Raw genomic sequence first — 20,461 nt, 5'->3', positions numbered from 1 at the left:
CATGGTCCTGATAGACACCGTTATGATGTGCTCTCAATGATTAGACGTGGGGGATGCGCCCAAATAACATCTCAACCAATCAACAACCTACATCATAAGTCTATTGTCCAATCAAGGACCTTACCGCCGTGCTGGGTTACCTAGATTATTAAGGATTTTTCTAGACTGATGCATTTTTCATTTAATGATTGCACCTCATGGTCCCTAGAGAGTTGCTCTCGGCTACTATACAAATCATTACTATCATCGGTGTTTGGTGTAGCCTCCCATGTATCCATGCACTTTACCTCCTCTTGAATTGGTCTGAAATATTCTGGGTACCCGCAGTGTCTTAGAACGAGAACAAGACAAGAGAAAAATGTGTTGCAAATAACACACATACAAATAATGTCAACTTAAGTAAAGTCATACCAACGGTCCCGAGCATAGGTATAGAGGGTTGCAAGGCTTATGCCTGAGGGGATTGCCCACACATCTCAATCAAATCACAGATGGAAAACATTGTAGATAACATTGATGATAGATGAATGATTGTATAAAGTCTTTCAATGTCGCCATATGCGATGTATCAATTACAACTACGACAAACTATGGGGAGAATTGCTATGGAGATGGAGATGTCGGCGATTAGGGTTTCTAGGGATGGATGATGGTGATCCTAAATAGACCCTCACCCCTTTTATGAAGGTTGTCGCGGATGACGTAACGTTGCCAACAGTGCATGGTGCGAGCGTGCACGCTCATACCAGACACCGTCTTTCGCTCTGGATAGCCTGTGGCGCCTCCCTTTGATATGACTTAGATCTCCTATCTTTTGTTTTTCCATGTATTACTCAATTTCCTCCCCTTTATGGTCCAAAAGCTGCAACAACAAATTATAAAAAGGGATCTATAATCTTTTGCATTCACTAGTCATTAGTGACAAATCTGAGTGATTATCTTGGAATATCCATGAATATCCGGGTTAAATAATGGTTGAATGAGTGTAAAAAATACACTCATTAGCCGCCGATGTGAGGATCCTCTCCGCTATCAACGGTTGACTAGTGTGGAACAATCGAGTCTTCTCTTACTCGTTGGTTCTCGACATGGCCAGAACCGCTAAACTGACCCTTTCCAACTCTGTAGCCCGCTCCGCCCGATCTAGCACCTCCAGAAGCTCACGAATCTCCTGATCTGACACCACCCCCCTGTGCACCACATCCACCCATAGAGGTAGAAGAAGATGACACTGCCCTCCCATATCTCGCTGAACTAGGTCCCAAGGCAACTCCGAGCTCCATATCCGAGCAGAGAGTAGGATGACGCAGCGTCGGGGCTGCCCTCAGGTATGCAGAGTTGAGGCCAGGGTCGCCGAGGATTAGGGAAGGGCGGCAAGTTGCGAGGCTAGGTGGAGGCGGAGGCAAAGAGGTACAGATGGCGCCGCGAGAGCAAACATTTTGAAAGTGTCTGATAGTCGTTCACATGTGGCTTGATGCCACTATATCATCAACCACCGTACATATCTTTATCGCTGTTACACCAATGTCACACAAGAAAATCAAATCACAGCTGCAACAACCGCACTATCCATGTTTTATGGGCCATAGCGTACACATCACATTGAAACCTTTTTCTGCCTCTTCCTCTTTCTTGAAATTCAAGCAATAATTGAGTGTTTGGTTGATTTTTGTTGAGCTGGTACTTGACTGATTTGGTTCGATACGATCTGATCTGCATCTGATGGAGGAGATACGATCATGATTTTCAACGCCGAGCCGATCCGCGACATGTGTAGTCGACGAGTGAAGTCTGTATGCGTCGAGCTGTGCACGTGGTGGACACCTCGCCGGCCCACCGATCGCCATCGCCCAGTTGCGAAATTGAAGCGGTCGGTCGTGTGAGTGCGTGCGATTGGCGCCACGTCGCGCGCTCACCCGCCCGTCGACATGTACTCCGGCGACGCGACGTATATAGGCTGAGCTTGGCCCGGATCAGATCCACCTCCACTACCCCGCGCGCGTTCCCATTTCCCGACCACCGACAGGCCAGTCAATCATGGACTTCCCGCACCGCCACGGCCACGGCCACGGCCGCCGCGACGACGACGACGAAGACCGCCGCGCCCCCGCCCCCTACGGCCGCCACGAGCCTGATGCGTACGGCGCCCCTCCCCCGTCCTACGGCCGCCGCCCCGACGACGACGCTGGCGACGCCTACGGCCGCCACCCTCCCGCCGCCTACGGCGCTCCTCCCCCGGCCTACGGTGCCCCGCCTCCCGCCTACGGGGGCGGCCGCGAGGATGAGTACGGAGGCCGCGCCCCGGCATACGGTGCCCCGGCCCCGGCCTACGGTGGAGGCCGCGAGGACGACTACGGGCGCCACTCGCCCGCGCCTGCGGGCTACGGCGGTGGTGACTACGGGCGCCACGCCCCTGCTCCGGCCTACGGAGGCGGCCGCGACGAAGGCTACGGCGCACCCGCCCACGGCAACGTGGTGCACGTCTCCCACGAGTCCGGCGACGAGAGGCCGCAGTACGGGGGCTACGGCCACGAGACGCGCCCGCACCACGGCGGCGGCGGGATGGCGCCCCCGGCGACCAGGCAGCCGACGTACAGGATCCTCTGCAAGGCCGGCGAGGACAGCTTCAGCCTCGCCGCCAGGGACGGCAAGGTCTGCCTCGTCCGCACCGACCGCGACGACGACACGCAGGTACACACACATAACACCTCTGCAAGATCGATCGAAGATCGGCCACACATGCTTCCATGATCCCGATCCAGAATAGTATAGTGAACTTGCCATCGGGATCTGAGAACTTGGTGTTTCTGCCTTGTCCTTTTCTAATTGGGGAAAAGCAGCAATCCTGTTTGGCTTTTGCTCAAGCAAATTTTTATGTGTTATTATTTCTTCTCTGATCATGTGGTTGATGGATTTGAATATACACATATGATGCAGCACTGGATCAAGGACATGAAGTACAGCACGAGGGTGAAGGATGAGGAAGGCTACCCTGCCATGGCACTCGTCAACAAGGCCAGCGGAGAGGCGCTCAAGCACTCCCTTGGCCAATCCCACCCTGTAACTAGCCTCCCTGCTTCAGCTCATCCATCCAACTTCTAATTTTTGCTATCCGATGCGTGCGTGCACGGCAGATCTTACATGATTTTGGCAAATTTAGGCATAACAGAGTATCTGCAAGCACACCACATGCCACACATTCCAAATGCCTACTTTCTCTGCAATCATACTAGCAGCGATTCTGCAAACAGAATGGGCAAAGCTTGAATGAACAGAAGCACTTTGAGCTTATTGGCAGTGTGACCTGTGGTGTTTCAGTGAATAATCACCACTAGGATTTAGTGTTTTTTTGGCTAAAATGATATAAACTAGTCCAGCATGAGCGAAATTCTCCCTGTTCTTGGGAATTATATTTGTCTACTAGGTGTCGTATTCAGCAAACGTTTTTAATTTTGTCAGTGTCAAAAACTTAAATCTGCAACAGTGTTCCATATTACCATCAAGATCATAGCTATAAAAATACTTCTACGCACGTACATGTTCACTGTCTTGCTCAGCAAATTTTGTAAGAAAAAAAATGTCAAGTGTACCAGCTGTGACTGTGATCTGTTATGGCCCCTTCCACATTAGCATCCATGTGCATATATTTCACAGCACTTCTACGGTTGTCCATGAGCACTGTAGTGGAGAGGAGCACTAGCTCTAAAATAATATGGTGAACTCGTTAGACAAAAGGACCAACACTGGTTCCAGAATAATTTGGTAATTGCTATGAGGTGTCACATGGTCATGAGCTCATCATGCTCAACCCTGAAGTGCAGCTCCAGTATTGTGAATTTGCTTACCTTCTGGTTTGTTTTTTGGATCCTAGGTTCGTCTGACCAGGTACAATCCAGACACCCTGGACGAATCGGTCCTTTGGACCGAGAGCAGGGACGTCGGGGCAGGCTACCGCTGCATCAGGATGGTGAACAACATCTACTTGAACTTTGACGCGCTCCATGGCGACAAGGACCATGGCGGTGTGCGTGATGGAACCACCCTCATTCTGTGGGAGTGGACTGAGGGCGACAACCAGCGCTGGAAGATCGTTGCCTGGTGTAAGTTCTTCTATTCTATCTCCTGCGCTTGCCGTTGCTCCAGTTCAGTTTCACTAGAACAGTTTGATTAATCAATTGCCATTTGTTTCTTCTCATGCAAATAGACATACCCGCAAAAACATAAAGTAGATGCATGCTACATGATACAATTGGGGATTGATTTGTGTCTTGTACTGATGGCAGGAACGATGCATATGCTAAGCAAGTACTGAATGTTTCTGGAATAAAAAGGATGGCGCCGATGTGAGTGGTGTTTCTGTTTTGTTTGAGCAGTTATATATATTAATGAACTTGTAATGATGGATTTATTGGCGTAGATTATGTGTGATGGATGCATGAACAGACCAGTGCTTGTTATTATGCATGCATATACATGCTGTGTGACATGTTTGTGAAATACTGTATAATAGAATTGGTTTATCCCATCAATTGCTGTAACGGAGATCTATCTATATAGTTGTGGCGGATATTCAATTCGGCTCAAGGTAGCATATGCTCCTGCGTGCCAAAAATGCTTTTATAAATGTGAAAAAATATGAAAAATTCAGACATGTACATGTCATTTGCAAGTCTCTACGGCGAAAACCCAAGCATTTCGACCAGTACAGAAACAAGTTCTGTGCTTATTTTCTGGCGCTTAAACTGTCTTTTTTACCTGAGGAAGCATAATTGTTCCTTTTTTGCATGAAAATCGACAGGAGCTGTACGAACATGTAAAAAAGTCCTTTTAAAAATGGTTTTGCATTTGTTTTGAATTTGTTTAAAAAAAAATGGTATTATCCTCCAGCTTTTGGTGAGATCTTTGAGGTGCAGAGACTTTGATCTTGTCTGGGATCAGAGACTCCTCTTTTCTTGTAAAAAATGTGTTGAAGGTCCCTCCAAAACAAAAAGAAATGTACTCAAGGTCAATTGCTATGTCGCTTCTCATGAAGTTGATATGATTCGCTGCTTTATTTTGATTCCACTTTTCTCATTCCAGCTTTAGCAATTATTGTTGGTATCATGTCCTGTCCACTAGAGAGTGTCTGGCTCGCCCTGGTAGTTGCCTGTTGCCATCTGCCAAATAAATCACAGTAAATTTGATGTGAGATGCCATATGCTACACGAATTATGCCGATGACCGATCCAATGGAGCCCTTTCAAATAAGGGGCTGCCATCTGTTCGGACTCTTAAATGTCTATATCATCATAGCAATAGAGTTTTGCAAAAAGAAAGAAACAAATATTGCAATAGGTTTAACGTGGGATACTTTTGATTGCAATTGTCCAGACATACTACCTATGTTATTTGTATGACTCTAATCACATGCTTACTAGATCGCCTTGGCGCGAAGGTGACGATCCCAACGTTATAATTAAGTAGGTAATGCTCAGTCCCAACGTTATAATTAAGTAGGTAATGCTCAAATTAGTAGGAAGGTTTGAGGAACTGTCTACATCTAAAAAATCAAAGTAGCCATCCATGATAGATGAGCTTACTACATGTCACAAACAGCAAAATAAACCCAAAGCAAGGTAAGCAAGGCATAGTCAATTCACAGGATGATTGATTTGCATGGTCACGACAAAAGCAGTAAGAGAATCGGCAGTGAGCTGGACACTAAAACTGAACATATTTATGATATTCTAAAAGCTTTCACACACATAAACATGCATTTCACAAGGGACTGAAATATACCAGCACATGGGTGTCACATGATTAAATTGAAAAACCCTCCAAAGGACCATTTAAATTGGTTTCAAACATGGGTACAGGAATGATAGATATGACAGAAATACAAATTGCAGTCACATATGCACAACAGCAATGTACTAATGCATTTCCCTATAAAGTAAGAGATCATATAATGCATAATTTTGTTTGGATCTCAACCTTGACTCTATTCAAGCACGACTGGCAAGATTGAGGTAAACAAAAATGGCATCAAAGACATCACATGCCTCACTTCACAATAAAACAACCACATATCTGGTGCATTATCAGTGAGATCCAAATCCAATATAATGCTTCCAAGCTCCACATCTCTACTCTGCAGATATCAAGTGGGAATTTTTTTTAGAAATAACAAATGTATTGGAACAACTAAAATCTACAAGCCATAGTAAAACAATTTAGCCGGAAACTGATAGACAGCCTCTTAGTCTTGCAAGTAGCCAACCAATTTTTAGAAACGAATGCAAATTTGCACCACTCACAAAAAATGGACACATAAGTTTGGTAGTTGTGTTGCATGCATACTCATTCCATCACACAGTACACCTTGAGGTAAACTTGGAGAAACATGAGTGTTAGCCATTTAAACTCAAGGGGAAGAGAGTGTTCCATAAATGCATTTGTCTCATAACATCATGGACTCTTTGCAAAACTGAGTTTTCCCCGTCATAAATGCATCTGTCTCTTAACATCATGTGTTATGCATGCCGGCTTATATAAACGTGTGGCAGGTTCCACTAGATCCTGCTAATCATTAAAGTTGACGCTGGAACTGTTGAAACCCTAGACAATAGGTAAAGATGTTGGGGAACGTAGTAATTTCAAAAAAATTCCTAGGCACACACAGGATCATGGTGATGCATAGCAACGAGAGGGGATAGTGTGTCCACGTACCCTCGTAGACCGAAAGCGGAAGCATTAGCACAACGCGGTTGATGTAGTCGTACATCTTCAAGATCCGACCGATCCGAGTACCGAACGTACGGCACCTCCGAGTTCAGCACACGTTCAGCTCGATGACGTCCCTCGAACTCCGATCCAGCCGAGCTTTGAGGGAGAGTTCCGTCAGCACGACGGCGTGGTGACGGTGATGATGATGCTACCGACGCAGGGCTTCGCCTAAGCACCGCTACGATATGATCGAGGTGGAATATGGTGGAGGGGGGCACCGCACACGGCTAAGAGATCAAGAGATCAATTGCTGTGTCTCCAAGGGGTGTCCATGGGGTGCCCCCTCCCCCGTATATAAAGGAGTGGAGGAGGGGGAGGGGGCCGGCCTCCCTAGGCGCGCCCCATGAGGAGTCCTACTCCCACCGGGAGTAGGACCCCCCCTTCCAAGTGGGAGTAGGAGAGGAGAGGGAAGGAGAGAGAGGGGGAAAGGAAAGGGGGGCGCCGCCCCCCTCCTTGTCCAATTCGGACTGGGGGGAAGGGGGCGCGCGGCTGCCCTTGGCCGCCCCTCCTCTTCTCCACTAGGGCCCAATAGGCCCATTAGTCTCCCCGGGGGGTTCCGGTAATCCCCCGGTACTCCGGTATATATTCGATACTCCCCGAAACCATTCTGGTGTCCGAACATAGTCGTCCAATATATCGATCTTTATGTCTCGACCATTTCGAGACTCCTCGTCATGTCCGTGATCATATCCGGGACTCCGACCTACCTTCGGTACATCAAAACACAAAACTCATAATACCGATCGTCATCTAAGTTTAAGCGTGCGGACCCTACGGGTTCGAGAAGTATGTAGACATGACCGAGACACGTCTTCGGTCAATAACCAATAGCGGAACCTGGATGCTCATATTGGCTCCTACATATTCTACGAAGATCTTTATCGGTCAAACCGCATAACAACATATGTTGTTCCCTTTGTCACCGGTATGTTACTTGCCCGAGATTCGGTCGTCGGTATCTCAATACCTAGTTCAATCTCATAACCGGCAAGTCTCTGTACTCGTTTCGTAATACATCATCTCGCAACTAACTCATTAGTCACAATGCTTGCAAGGCTTATAGTGATGTGCATTACCGAGAGGCCCCGAGATACCTCTCCGACAATCGGAGTGACAAATCCTAATCTCGAAATACGCCAACCCAACAAGTACCTTCGGAGACACCTGTAGAGCACCTTTATAATCACCCAGTTACGTTGTGACGTTTGGTAGCACACAAAGTGTTCCTCCGATAAACGGGAGTTGCATAATCTCATAGTCATAGGAACATGTACAAGTCATGAAGAAAGCAATAGCAACATACTAAAAGATCAAGTGCTAAGCTAACGGAATGGGTCAAGTCAATCACATTATTCTCCTAATAATGTGATCCCGTTAATCAAATGACAACTCATGTCCATGGCTAGGAAACTTAACCATCTTCGATTAACGAGCTAGTCAAGTAGAGGTATACTAGTGACACTATGTTTGTCTATGTATTCACACATGTATTATGTTTCCGGTTAATACAATTCTAGCATGAATAATAAACATTTATCATGATATGAGGAAATAAATAATAACTTTATTATTGCCTCTAGGGCATATTTCCTTCAGTCTCCCACTTGGACTAGAGTCAATAATCTAGATTACACAATAATGATTGTAACACCCATGGAGCCTTGGTGCTGATCATGTTTTGCTCGTGGAAGAGGCTTAGTCAACGGGTCTGCAACATTCAGATCCGTATGTATCTTGCAAATCTCTATGTCTCCCACCTGGACTTGGTCCCAGATGGAATTGAAGCGTCTCTTGATGTGCTTGGTCCTCTTGTGAAATCTGGATTCCTTTGCCAAGGCAATTGCACCAGTATTGTCACAAAAGATTTTCATTGGACCCGATGCACTAGGTATGACACCTAGATCGGATATGAACTCCTTCATCCAGACTCCTTCATTTGCTGCTTCTAAAGCAGCTATGTACTCCGCTTCACACGTAGATCCCGCCACAACGCTTTGTTTAGAACTGCACCAACTGACAGCTCCATCGTTCAATGTAAACACGTATCCGGTTTGCGATTTAGAATCGTCCGGATCAGTGTCAAAGCTTGCATCGACGTAACCATTTACGACTAGCTCTTCGTCACCTCCATAAACCAGAAACATATCCTTAGTCCTTTCAGGTATTTCAGGATGTTCTTGACCGCTGTCCAGTGATCCACTCCTGGATTACTTTGGTACCTCCCTCCTAGGCTAATAGCAAGACACACATTAGGTCTGGTACACAACATTGCATACATGATAGAGCCTATGGCTGAAGCATAGGGAACATGTTTCATTTTCTCTCTATCTTCTGCAGTGGTCGGGCATTGAGTCTGACTCAACTTCACACCTTCTAACACAGGCAAGAACCCTTTCTTTGCTTGATCCATTTTGAACTTTTTCAAAACTTTGTCAAGGTATGTGCTTTGTGAAAGTCCTATCAAGTGTCTTGATCTATCTCTATAGATCTTGATGCCTAATATGTAAGCATCTTCACCGAGGTCTTTCATTGAAAAACTTTTCTTCAAATCTCCTTTTATGCTGTCCATAAATTCTATATCATTTCCAATCAGTAATATGTCATCCACATATAATATCAGAAATGCTACAGAGCTCCCACTCACTTTCTTGTAAATACAGGCTTCTCCAAAAGTCTGTATAAAACCATATGCTTTGATCACCCTATCAAAACATTTATTCCAACTCCGAGAGGCTTGCACCAGTCCATAAATGGATCGCTGGAGCTTGCACACTTTGTTAGCTCCCTTTAGATCGACAAAACCTTCTGGTTGCATCATATACAACTCTTCTTCCAGAAATCCATTCAGGAATGCAGTTTTGACATCCATTTGCCAAATGTCATAATCATAAAATGCAGCAATTGCTAACATGATTCGGACAGACTTAAGCATCGCTGCGGGTGAGAAAGTCTCATCATAGTCAATCCCTTGAACTTGTCGAAAACCTTTTGCAACAAGTCGAGCTTTATAGACAGTAACATTACCGTCAGCGTCAGTCTTCTTCTTGAAGATCCATTTATTCTCAATGGCTTGCCGATCATCGGGCAAGTCAACCAAAGTCCACACTTTGTTCTCATACATGGATCCCATCTCAGATTTCATGGCCTCAAGCCATTTTGCGGAATCTGGGCTCACCAACGCTTCTTCATAGTTCGTAGGTTCACCTTGGTCAAGTAACATGACCTCCAGAATAGGATTACCGTACCACTCTGGTGCGGATCTTACTCTGGTTGACCTACGAAGTTCAGTAGTAACTTGATCTGAAGTTTCATGATCGATATCATTAGCTTCCTCACTAATTGGTGTAGGTGTCACATGAACTGGTTTCTGTGATGAACTACTTTCCAATAAGGGAGCAGGTACAGTTACCTCATCAAGTTCTACTTTCCTCCCACTCACTTCTTTCGAGAGAAACTCCTTCTCTAGAAAGGATCCATTCTTGGCAACGAATGTCTTGCCTTCGGATCTGTGATAGAAGGTGTACCCAACAGTTTCCTTTGGGTATCCTATGAAGACACATTTCTCTGATTTGGGTTCGAGCTTATCAGGTTGAAGCTTTTTCACATCGCAGCCCCAAACTTTAAGAAACGACAACTTTGGTTTCTTGCCAAACCACAGTTCATAAGGCGTCGTCTCAACGGATTTCGATGGTGCCCTATTTAACGTGAATTCAGCCGTCTCTAAAGCATAACCCCAAAACGATAGCGGTAAATCAGTAAGAGACATCATAGATCGCACCATATCTAGTAAAGTACGATTACGACGTTCGGACACACCATTACGCTGTGGTGTTCCGGGTCGCGTGAGTTGTGAAACTATTCCGCATTGTTTTAAATGTAGACCAAACTCGTAACTCAAATATTCTCCTCCACGATCAGATCGTAGAAACTTTATTTTCTTGTTACGATGATTTTCCACTTCACTCTGAAATTCTTTGAACTTTTCAAATGTTTTAGACTTATGTTTCATTAAGTAGATATACCCATATCTGCTCAAATCATCTGTGAAGGTGAGAAAATAACGATACCCGCCGCGAGCCTCAACATTCATTGGACCACATACATCAGTATGTATGATCTCCAAAAAATCAGTTGCTCGCTCCATAGTTCCGGAGAACGGCGTTTTAGTCATCTTGCCCATGAGGCATGGTTCGCAAGTACCAAGTGATTCATAATCAAGTGATTCCAAAAGTCCATCAGTATGGAGTTTCTTCATGCGCTTTACAGCAATATGACCCAAACGGCAGTGCCACAAATAAGTTGCACTATCATTATCAACTCTGCATCTTTTGGTTTCAACATTATGAATATGTGTATCACTACTATCGAGATTCAACAAAAATAGACCACTCTTCAAGGGTGCATGACCATAAAAGATATTACTCATAGAACAACCATTATTCTCAGATTTAAATGAATAACCGTCTCACATCAAACAAGATCCAGATATAATGTTCATGCTCAACGCTGGCACCAAATAACAATTATTCAGGTCTAAAACTAATCCCGAAGGTAGATGTAGAGGTAGCGTGCCGACGGCGATCACATCGACTTTGGAACCATTTCCCATGCGCATCGTCACCTCGTCCTTAGCCAGTCTTCACTTAATCTGTAGTCCCTGTTTCGAGTTGCAAATATTAGCAACAGAACCAGTATCAAATACCCAGGTGCTACTGCGAGCTCTAGTAAGGTACACATCAATAACATGTATATCACATATACCTTTGTTCACCTTGCCATCCTTCTTATCCGCCAAATACTTGGGGCAGTTCCGCTTCCAGTGTCCAGTATGCTTGCAGTAGAAGCACTCAGTCTCAGGCTTAGGTCCAGACTTGGGTTTCTTCTCTTGACCAGCAACTTGTTTGCTGTTCTTCTTGAAGTTCCCCTTCTTCTTCCCTTTGCCCTTTTTCTTGAAACTAGTGGTCTTGTTGACCATCAACACTTGATGCTCCTTTTTGATTTCTATCTCCTGAACCTTTAGCATTGCGAAGAGCCTGGGAATTGTCTTATCCATCCCTTGCATATTATAGTTCATCACGAAGCTCTTGTAGCTTGGTGGCACTGATTGAAGAATTCTGTCAATGACACTATCATCCGGAAGATTAACTCCCAGTTGAATCAAGTGATTGTTATACCCAGACATTTTGAGTATATGTTCACTGACAGAACTATTCTCCTCCATCTTGCAGCTGTAGAACTTATTGGAGACTTCATATCTCTCAATCCGGGCATTTGCTTGAAATATTAACTTCAACTCCTGGAACATCTCATATGCTCCATGACGTTCAAAACGTCGTTGAAGTCCCGGTTCTAAGCCGTAAAGCATGGCACACTGAACTATTGAGTAGTCATCATCTTTGCTCTGCCAGACGTTCTTAACGTCATCAGTTGCATCTGCAGCAGGCCTGGCACCCAGCTGTGCTTCCAGGACGTAATTCTTCTGTGCAGCAATGAGGATAGTCCTCAAGTTACGGACCCAGTCCGTGTAATTGCGACCATCATCTTTCAACTTTGCTTTCTCAAGGAACGCATTAAAATTCAACGGAACAACAGCACGGGCCATCTATCTACAACAACATAGACAAGCAAAATACTATCAGGTACTAAGTTCATGATAAATTTAAGTTCAATTAATCATATTATTTAAGAACTCCCACTTAGATAGACATCCCTCTAATCAGCTAAGTGATCACGTGATCCAAATCAACTAAACCATGTCCGATCATCACGTGAGATGGAGTGGTTTTCAATGGTGAACATCACTATGTTGATCATATCTACTATATGATTCACGCTCGACCTTTTGGTCTAAGTGTTCCAGGCCATATCTGCATATGCTAGGCTCGTAAAGTTTAACCTGAGTATTCCGCGTGTGCAAAACTGGCTTGCACCCGTTGTAGATGAACGTAGAGCTTATCACACCCGATCATCACGTGGTGTCTCGGCACGACGAACTTTGGCAACGGTGCATACTCAGGGGGAACACTTTTATCTTGAAATTTAGTGAGAGATCATCTTATAATGCTACCGTCAATCAAAGCAAAATAAGATGCATAAAGGATAAACATCACATGCAATCAATATAAGTGATATGATATGGCCATCATCATCTTGTGCTTGTGATCTCCATCTCCGAAGCACCGTTATGATCACCATCGTCACCGGCGCGACACCTTGATCTCCATCGTAGCATCGTTGTCGTCTCGCCAACTATTGCTTCTACGACTATCGCTACCGCTTAGTGATAAAGTAAAGCATTACAGGGCGATTGCATTGCATACAATAAAGCGACAACCATATGGCTCCTGCCAGTTGCCGATAACTCGGTTACGAAACATGATCATCTCATACAATAAAATATAGCATCATGCCTTGACCATATCACATCACAACATGCCCTGCAAAAACAAGTTAGACGCCCTCTACTTTGTTGTTGCAAGTTTTACGTGGTTGCTACGGGCTGAGCAAGAACCGTTCTTACCTACGCATAGAAACCACAACGATAGTTCATCAAGTTAGTGCTGTTTTAACCTTCTCATGGACCGGACGTAGCCACTCTCGGTTCAACTAAAGTTGGAGAAATTGACACCCGCCAGCCACCTGTGTGCAAAGCACGTCGGTAGAACCAGTCTCGTGTAAGCGTACGCATAATGTCGGTCCGGGCCGCTTCATCCTACAATACCGCCAAACCAAAGTATGACATCCTGGTAAGCAGTACGACTTGTATCGCCCACAACTCACTTGTGTTCTACTCGTGCATATAACATCTACGCATAAAACCAGGCTCGGATGCCACTGTTGGGGAACGTAGTAATTTCAAAAAATTTCCTACGCACACACAGGATCATGGTGATGCATAGCAACGAGAGGGGAGAGTGTGTCCACGTACCCTCGTAGATCGAAAGCGGAAGCGTTAGCACAACGCGGTTGATGTATTCGTACGTCTTCATGATCCGACCGATCAGAGTACCGAACATACGGCACCTCCGAGTTCAGCACACGTTCAGCTCGATGATGTCCCTCGAACTCCGATCCAGCCGAGCTTTGAGGAAGTGTTCCGTCAGCACGACGGCGTGGTGACGGTGATGATGATGCTACCGCTATGATATGATCGAGGTGGAATATGGTGGAGGGGGCACCACACACGGCTAAGAGATCAAGAGATCAATTGCTGTGTCTCCAAGGGGTGCCCCCTCCGTGTATATAAAGGAGTGGAGGAGGGGGAGGGGGCCGGCCTCCCTAGGCGCGCCCCATGAGGAGTCCTACTCCCATCGGGAGTAGGACCCCCCCTTCCAAGTGGGACTAGGAGAGGAGAGGGGGAAAGGAAAGGGGGGCGCCGCCCCCCTCCTTGTCCAATTCGGACTGGGGAGGAAGGGGGCGCACGGCTACACTTGGCCGCCCCTCCTCTTCTCCTAGGGCCCAATAGGCCCATTAGTCTCCCCGGGGGGTACCGGTAATCCCCCGGTACTCCGGTATATATTCGATACTCCCCGAAACCATTCCGGTGTCCGAACATAGTCATCCAATATATCGATCTTTATGTCTCGACCATTTCGAGACTCCTCGTCATGTCCGTGATCATATCCGGGACTCCAAACTACCTCCGGTACATCAAAACACAAAACTCATAATACCAATCGTCATCTAACTTTAAGCGTGCAGACCCTACGGGTTCGAGAACTATGTAGACATGACCGAGACACGTCTCCGGTCAATAACCAATAGCGGAACCTGGATGCTCATATTGGCTCCTACATATTCTACGAAGATCTTTGTCGGTCAAACCGCATAACAACATACGTTGTTCCCTTTGTCACCGGTATGTTACTTGCCTGAGATTCGATCGTCGGTATCTCAATACCTAGTTCAATCTCGTTACCGGCAAGTCTCTTTACTCGTTCCGTAATACATCATCTCGCAACTAACTCATTAGTCACAATGCTTGCAAGGCTTATAGTGATGTGCATTACCAAGAGGGACCAGAGATACCTCTCCGACAATCGGAGTGACAAATCCTAATCTCGAAATACGCCAACCCAACAAGTACCTCCAGAGACACCTGTAGAGCACCTTTATAATCTCCCAGTTACGTTGTGACGTTTGGTAGCACACAAAGTGTTCCTCCGGTAAACGGGAGTTGCATAATCTCATAGTCATAGGAACATATATAAGTCATGAAGAAAGCAATAGCAACATACTAAACGGTCAACTCAATCACATTATTCTCCTAATAATGTGATCCCGTTAATCAAATGACAACTCATGTCCATGGCTAGGAAACTTAACCATCTTTGATTAACGAGCTAGTCAAGTAGAGGTATACTAGTGACACTATGTTTGTCTATGTATTCACACATGTATTATGTTTCCGGTTAATACAATTCTAGCATGAATAATACACATTTATCATGATATGAGGAAATAAATAATAACTTTATTATTGCCTCTAGGGCATATTTGCTTCAGTCTCCCACTTGCACTAGAGTCAATAATCTAGATTACACAGTAATGATTCTAACACCCATGGAGCCTTGGTGCTGATCATGTTTTGCTCGTGGAAGAGGCTTAGTCAACGGGTCTGCAACATTCAGATCCGTATGTATCTTGCAAATCTCTATGTCTCCCACCTGGACTTGGTCCCGGATGGAATTGAAGCGTCTCTTGATGTGCTTGGTCCTCTTGTGAAATCTGGATTCCTTTGCCAAGGCAATTGCACCAGTATTGTCACAAAAGATTTTCATTGGACCCGATGCACTAGGTATGACACCTAGATCGGATATGAACTCCTTCATCCAGACTCCTTCATTTGCTGCTTCTGAAGCAGCTATGTACCCCGCTTCACACGTAGATCCCGCCACAACGCTTTGTTTACAACTGCACCAACTGACAGCTCCACCGTTCAATGTAAACATGTATCCGGTTTGCGATTTAGAATCGTCTGGATCAGTGTCAAAGCTTGCATCGACGTAACCATTTACGACTAGCTCTTCGTCACCTCCATAAACGAGAAACATATCCTTAGTCCTTTCAGGTATTTCAAGATGTTCTTGACCGCTATCCAGTGATCCACTCCTGGATTACTTTGGTACCTCCCTCCTAGGCTAATAGCAAGACACACATTAGGTCTGGTACACAACATTGCATACATGATAGAGCCTATGGCTGAAGCATAGGGAACATGTTTCATTTTCTCTCTATCTTCTGCAGTGGTCGGGCATTGAGTCTGACTCAACTTCACACCTTGTAACATAGGCAAGAACCCTTTCTTTGCTTGATCCATTTTGAACTTTTTCAAAACTTTGTCAAGGTATGTGCTTTGTGAAAGTCCTATCAAGCGTCTTGATCTATCTCTATAGATCTTAATGCCTAATATGTAAGCATCTTCACTGCGGTCTTTCATTGAAAAACTTTTATTCAAATCTCCTTTTATGCTGTCCAGAAATTCTATATCATTTCTAGTCAGTAATATGTCATCCACATATAATATCAGAAATGCTACGGAGCACCCACTCACCCTGGCCGCTGTATGTACGTGTACATGCTACGTGCGTGCCTCTACTTCGACACGCGTGCGCCTCTTCATCCACCAGTATATATGTACGTACACGTTCGCGACCAGAATGACAACGCTACGTACGCTTCGACCAGGTGTGTCTCGACTGTCAGGCACTTCCTTGCGTGCGAAGATGTAGCTGGTGGGTCCCAGCAGTCAGGGGGGCGAATCGTTTTGTTTTTTTGCCCGGACGCACTTCCTTGCGTGCGAAGGTGTAGCTGGTGGGTCCCAGCAGTCAGGGGGGAAACGTTTTTTTTGCAAAATACGATGGCCTGTCCGGTGGGTCCCCGCTGTCAGGTGGAGGAATAATTATTTTGCGCGTAATAAGGAGGCACTTCCTTGCTGCGGCCGTGGACCCAGCTGTCAGCGCCTCCACGCATAGTACTCTTCCGATGGAAGTCGGTCGTTGACCACATTGACCACGCCACGCCGAGAGCACCACGGCGGTGGACGACGGCGAGGCCTAGGAAGGGGACGACACAGAGGCAGGGAAGACTCGGCAGTTGTTTCCCACGCGGAGGGGAGTACGACTGTAGGAGGGTTTACTGGTTCGTCTGCCGTCGCCGGAGAATAACAGCAGGTGTGGGTGAGTAGAGGGATGACTAGGCCAGCGATGGGAGTACGGTGGGGTGGTGAGGCCTGCGCGGCAGCACAGCCGGCCGCGGGGAGGAGGGAGCAGGCAGTCCCGCCGGCGCTTGTTTGAGCGGCTGGAGCAGGAAGAGCAGAGATTGAAGAAGCACAACGGCCGTTGGATGGACATCCAACAGTCAGTGCTTGTGCGTCAACCTTTTTTTTGGAAAGCCTCAAATCTGTGGAAAACAGCATACAGCCCATCTGCCATTATTTCTAATAATTTACAGCCCATTTGCTAATTCTTAAGGTTTTTTTGGAGCCCATATTCTTTTTGTTAGCATTACAGCCCATATTGTGGCCACGGTTAAAAAATTATACAAAATTTTGCATATTTTGGTGCGGTCCGAACTGTTTTTAATCCCGAAATTTCGACTCACATTCAAACTGATTTTAAAAATAAATGTATATCAATATAAAATCCAACAAATTCTCCACGCATAAAAATTAATGTAATTTAAAATCTTGAAATGAAAAAAAGATATTTGAAACTAATTGCCGGTTTGATGTGTTTTAAAAATGTACAGCCCATTTCTTATTACTGATGGGCCATTTTCTCGGCCAGCCGAATGAAAGCTCTCCTCGTCTTGAAAGATTTGCAGCCCAACAGGCCTGACAAAGCGACTTACTTGGCAAATCACAAAAAAACTGGGCTGTGGCCGTGGACCCAGCTGTCAGCCTCTCCACGTATAGTACTCTTCCGATGAAAGTCGTTCCTTGACCACGTTGACCACGCCGCGCGGAGAGCACCACGGTGGTGGACGACGGCGAGGCCTAGGAAGGGGACGACGCGGAGCCGGGGAAGACGTGGCAGTGGAAGCCCGCGCGGAGAGGAGTACGAGGGTTCACTGGTTCGGCTGCGGTGTGAGGCTGCCGTCACCGCAGGTCCTGGCCAGCGGTGGGAATAGTAGGGGGCAGTGAGGCCTCTGCGGCAGCATAGCCGGCCACGGGAGGCAGGAGCATGCGGCACGACCGGTGCTACTTTGGGCGGCTGGAGCAAGAAGACCAGAGGATGAAGAAGCACTACGGCCATTGGATGGACATCGTACGGTCACTGGAGCTAGAATCGTTCATATTGACTAAGTTGACAAAGCCCTTCGTCCCCGTCAACTTAGTCGGCCCACAAGCCAGGCTCCCACCAAGGTGGGTCCCAGCTAGCTGGGGGACTATTCGTTTTTTTGTGCGTAATAAGGAGGCACTTCCAGTGGGTCCGAGCTGACAGCGGGGGGAACGTTTTTTTTGCGAAATACGGTGGCCTGTCCGGTGGGTCCCAGCAGTCAGGGGGAAACGATTTTTTTCACAAAATACTGGTGGCCCATCCGGTGGGTCCCCGCTGTCAGGTGGAGGAATAATTATTTTCCGCGTAATAAGGAGGCACTTCCTTGCGGTTGCCGTGGACCCAGCTGTCGGCCTCTCCACGTACAGTACTCTTCCGATGGAAGTCGGTCATTGACCACATTGACCACGCCGCGCCGAGAGCACCACGGCGGTGGACGACGGCGAGGCCTAGGAAGGGGACGACGGCGAGGCCTAGGAAGGGGACAACGCGGAGCCGAGCAAGACGCGGCAGTGGATGCCCACGCGGAGAGGAGTACGAGCGTTCACTGGTTCGGCTGCGGTGTGAGGCTGCCGTCGCCGCAGAATAACAGGGGGTGTGGGTGAGTGGAGGGATGGCCTGGCCAGTGGTGGGATTAGTATGGGGGTGGTGAGGCCTCCGCGGTAGCAGAGCCGGCCACGGGAGGCAGGAGTAGGCGGCACGACCGGCGCTGCTTTGGGCGGCTGGAGCAAGAAGACCAGAGGTTGAAGAAGCACTATGGCCGTTGGATGGACATCATACGATCACTGGAGTATTGACTAAGTTGACAAAGCCCTCCGCCCCCGTCAACTTAGTAGGCCCACAAGTTAGCCCAACAATATGGTGGGTCCCAGCTAGCAGGGGGGTATTCATTTTTTTGGGCGTAATAAGGAGGCACTTCCTTGCGTGCGAAGATATAGCTGGTGGGTCCGACCTGTCAGCGGGGGGAACGTTTTTTTCGCGAAATACAGAGGCCCTTCCCGTGGGTCCTAGCTGTCAGGTGGAGGAATCATTATTTTACGCGTAATAAGGAGGCATTTCCTTGCGTGCGGCCATGGACCCAGCTGTCAGCCTCTCCACGTACAGTCCACTTCCGATGGATGTCGTTCATTGACCACGTTGAACAGTCCGCGCCGAGAGCACCAGGGCGGTGGACGACGGCGAGGCCTAGGAAGGGAACGACATAGAGCCAGGGAATACTCGGCAGTTGTTTCCCATGCGGAGGAGTACGAGGGTTTACTGGTTCGTTTGCCGTCGCTGGAGAATAACATCATGTGTGGGTGAGTAGAGGGATGGCTAGGCCAGCGATGGGAGTACGGTGGGGCCGTGAGGCCTGCGCGGCAGCATAGCCGGCCGCGGGAGGAGGGAGCAGGCAGTCCCGTCGGCGCTTGTTTGAGCGGCTGGAGCATGAAGAGCAGAGATTGAAGAAGCACGACAGCCGTTGGATGGACATCCAACAGTCACTGCTCTCGTGTGTTGACTAAGCTGTCAGGGCGTTGCGTGTGCGTCAACCTTTTTTTTATGAAAGCATACGCGTCAACCTGTAGTAGGCGCACAAGTCAGCCTCAAATCTGTGGAAAACAGCATACAACCCATCTGCCATTATTTCTAATAATGTACAACCCATTTGCTAATTCTTAAGAATTTTTTTGGAGCCCATCTTCTTTTTGTTAGCATTACACCCCATATTGTGGCCACGGTTAAAAAGTATACGAAATTTTGCATATTTCGGTGCGGTCAACTGTTTTTAATCCAGAAATATCGTTTCACATTCAAACTATTTTGAAAATAATTTATATAAATATAAAATCCAAATAATTGTCCACGCATAAAAATCAATGGAATTTAAGATCTTGTAATGAAAAAAAAATTGAAACTAATTCCCGGTTTGATGTGTTTTAAAAATGTACAGCGAATTTCTGGGCAAACCGAATGAAACTCTCCTCGTCTTGAAAGATTTGCAGCCCAGCAGGGCCGATAAAGCAAGTAGGCCTTGTTTGGGTATTTCTTAAAAAAAAAATAGAACTGGGCTAGCCATTTTCAGCAAGAAAAAAACACAACTGGGCTCATGATGTGGTAAACATAAATAAAACCCTGGCTAGACGGGCCACAGCCCCCGCACAACCCCGTTGTTACCCTGATCCGTCGCTAAAACTAGTATAAATAACAACTGCTTGTTCCTCAAAAAAAAAAAAAAACTGCGCGACTTGCTGGGTCCCTGGTGTGAGCCGCTCGTAGTGTAATTCTCTCGTTTATTGACTACGTTGACACTAGCGTGAGCCCCAGATGTCCAACCATTAGGAGGAACCATATTTTTGGGCTTGTACTATAGAGGCACTTGCTTGCGTACTGCCATGACGCTGGTGGGTCCCTACTGTCATCCTCTCCACGTACAGTCA

At 46.7% G+C, this 20,461-nt stretch overlaps 1 protein-coding gene across 1 annotated transcript; it reads left to right on the top strand.

Annotated features, from left to right (window-relative positions):
- The first annotated feature begins 1,919 nt into the window (after positions 1-1,919).
- On the top strand, positions 1,920-4,574 carry LOC123077182 (ricin B-like lectin R40G3). The gene is made up of 4 exons (XM_044499399.1): positions 1,920-2,691; positions 2,938-3,060; positions 3,872-4,100; positions 4,284-4,574. Coding segments are annotated over exons 1-4 (1,008 nt in total). The 5' UTR covers positions 1,920-2,037; the 3' UTR covers positions 4,286-4,574.
- Positions 4,575-20,461: the final 15,887 nt, after the last annotated feature.

The sequence above is a fragment of the Triticum aestivum genome, chromosome 3D, assembly GCF_018294505.1.
Source record: "Triticum aestivum cultivar Chinese Spring chromosome 3D, IWGSC CS RefSeq v2.1, whole genome shotgun sequence".
NCBI lineage: Eukaryota > Viridiplantae > Streptophyta > Magnoliopsida > Poales > Poaceae > Triticum > Triticum aestivum.
This window is presented reverse-complemented; position numbering and strand designations above follow the sequence as displayed.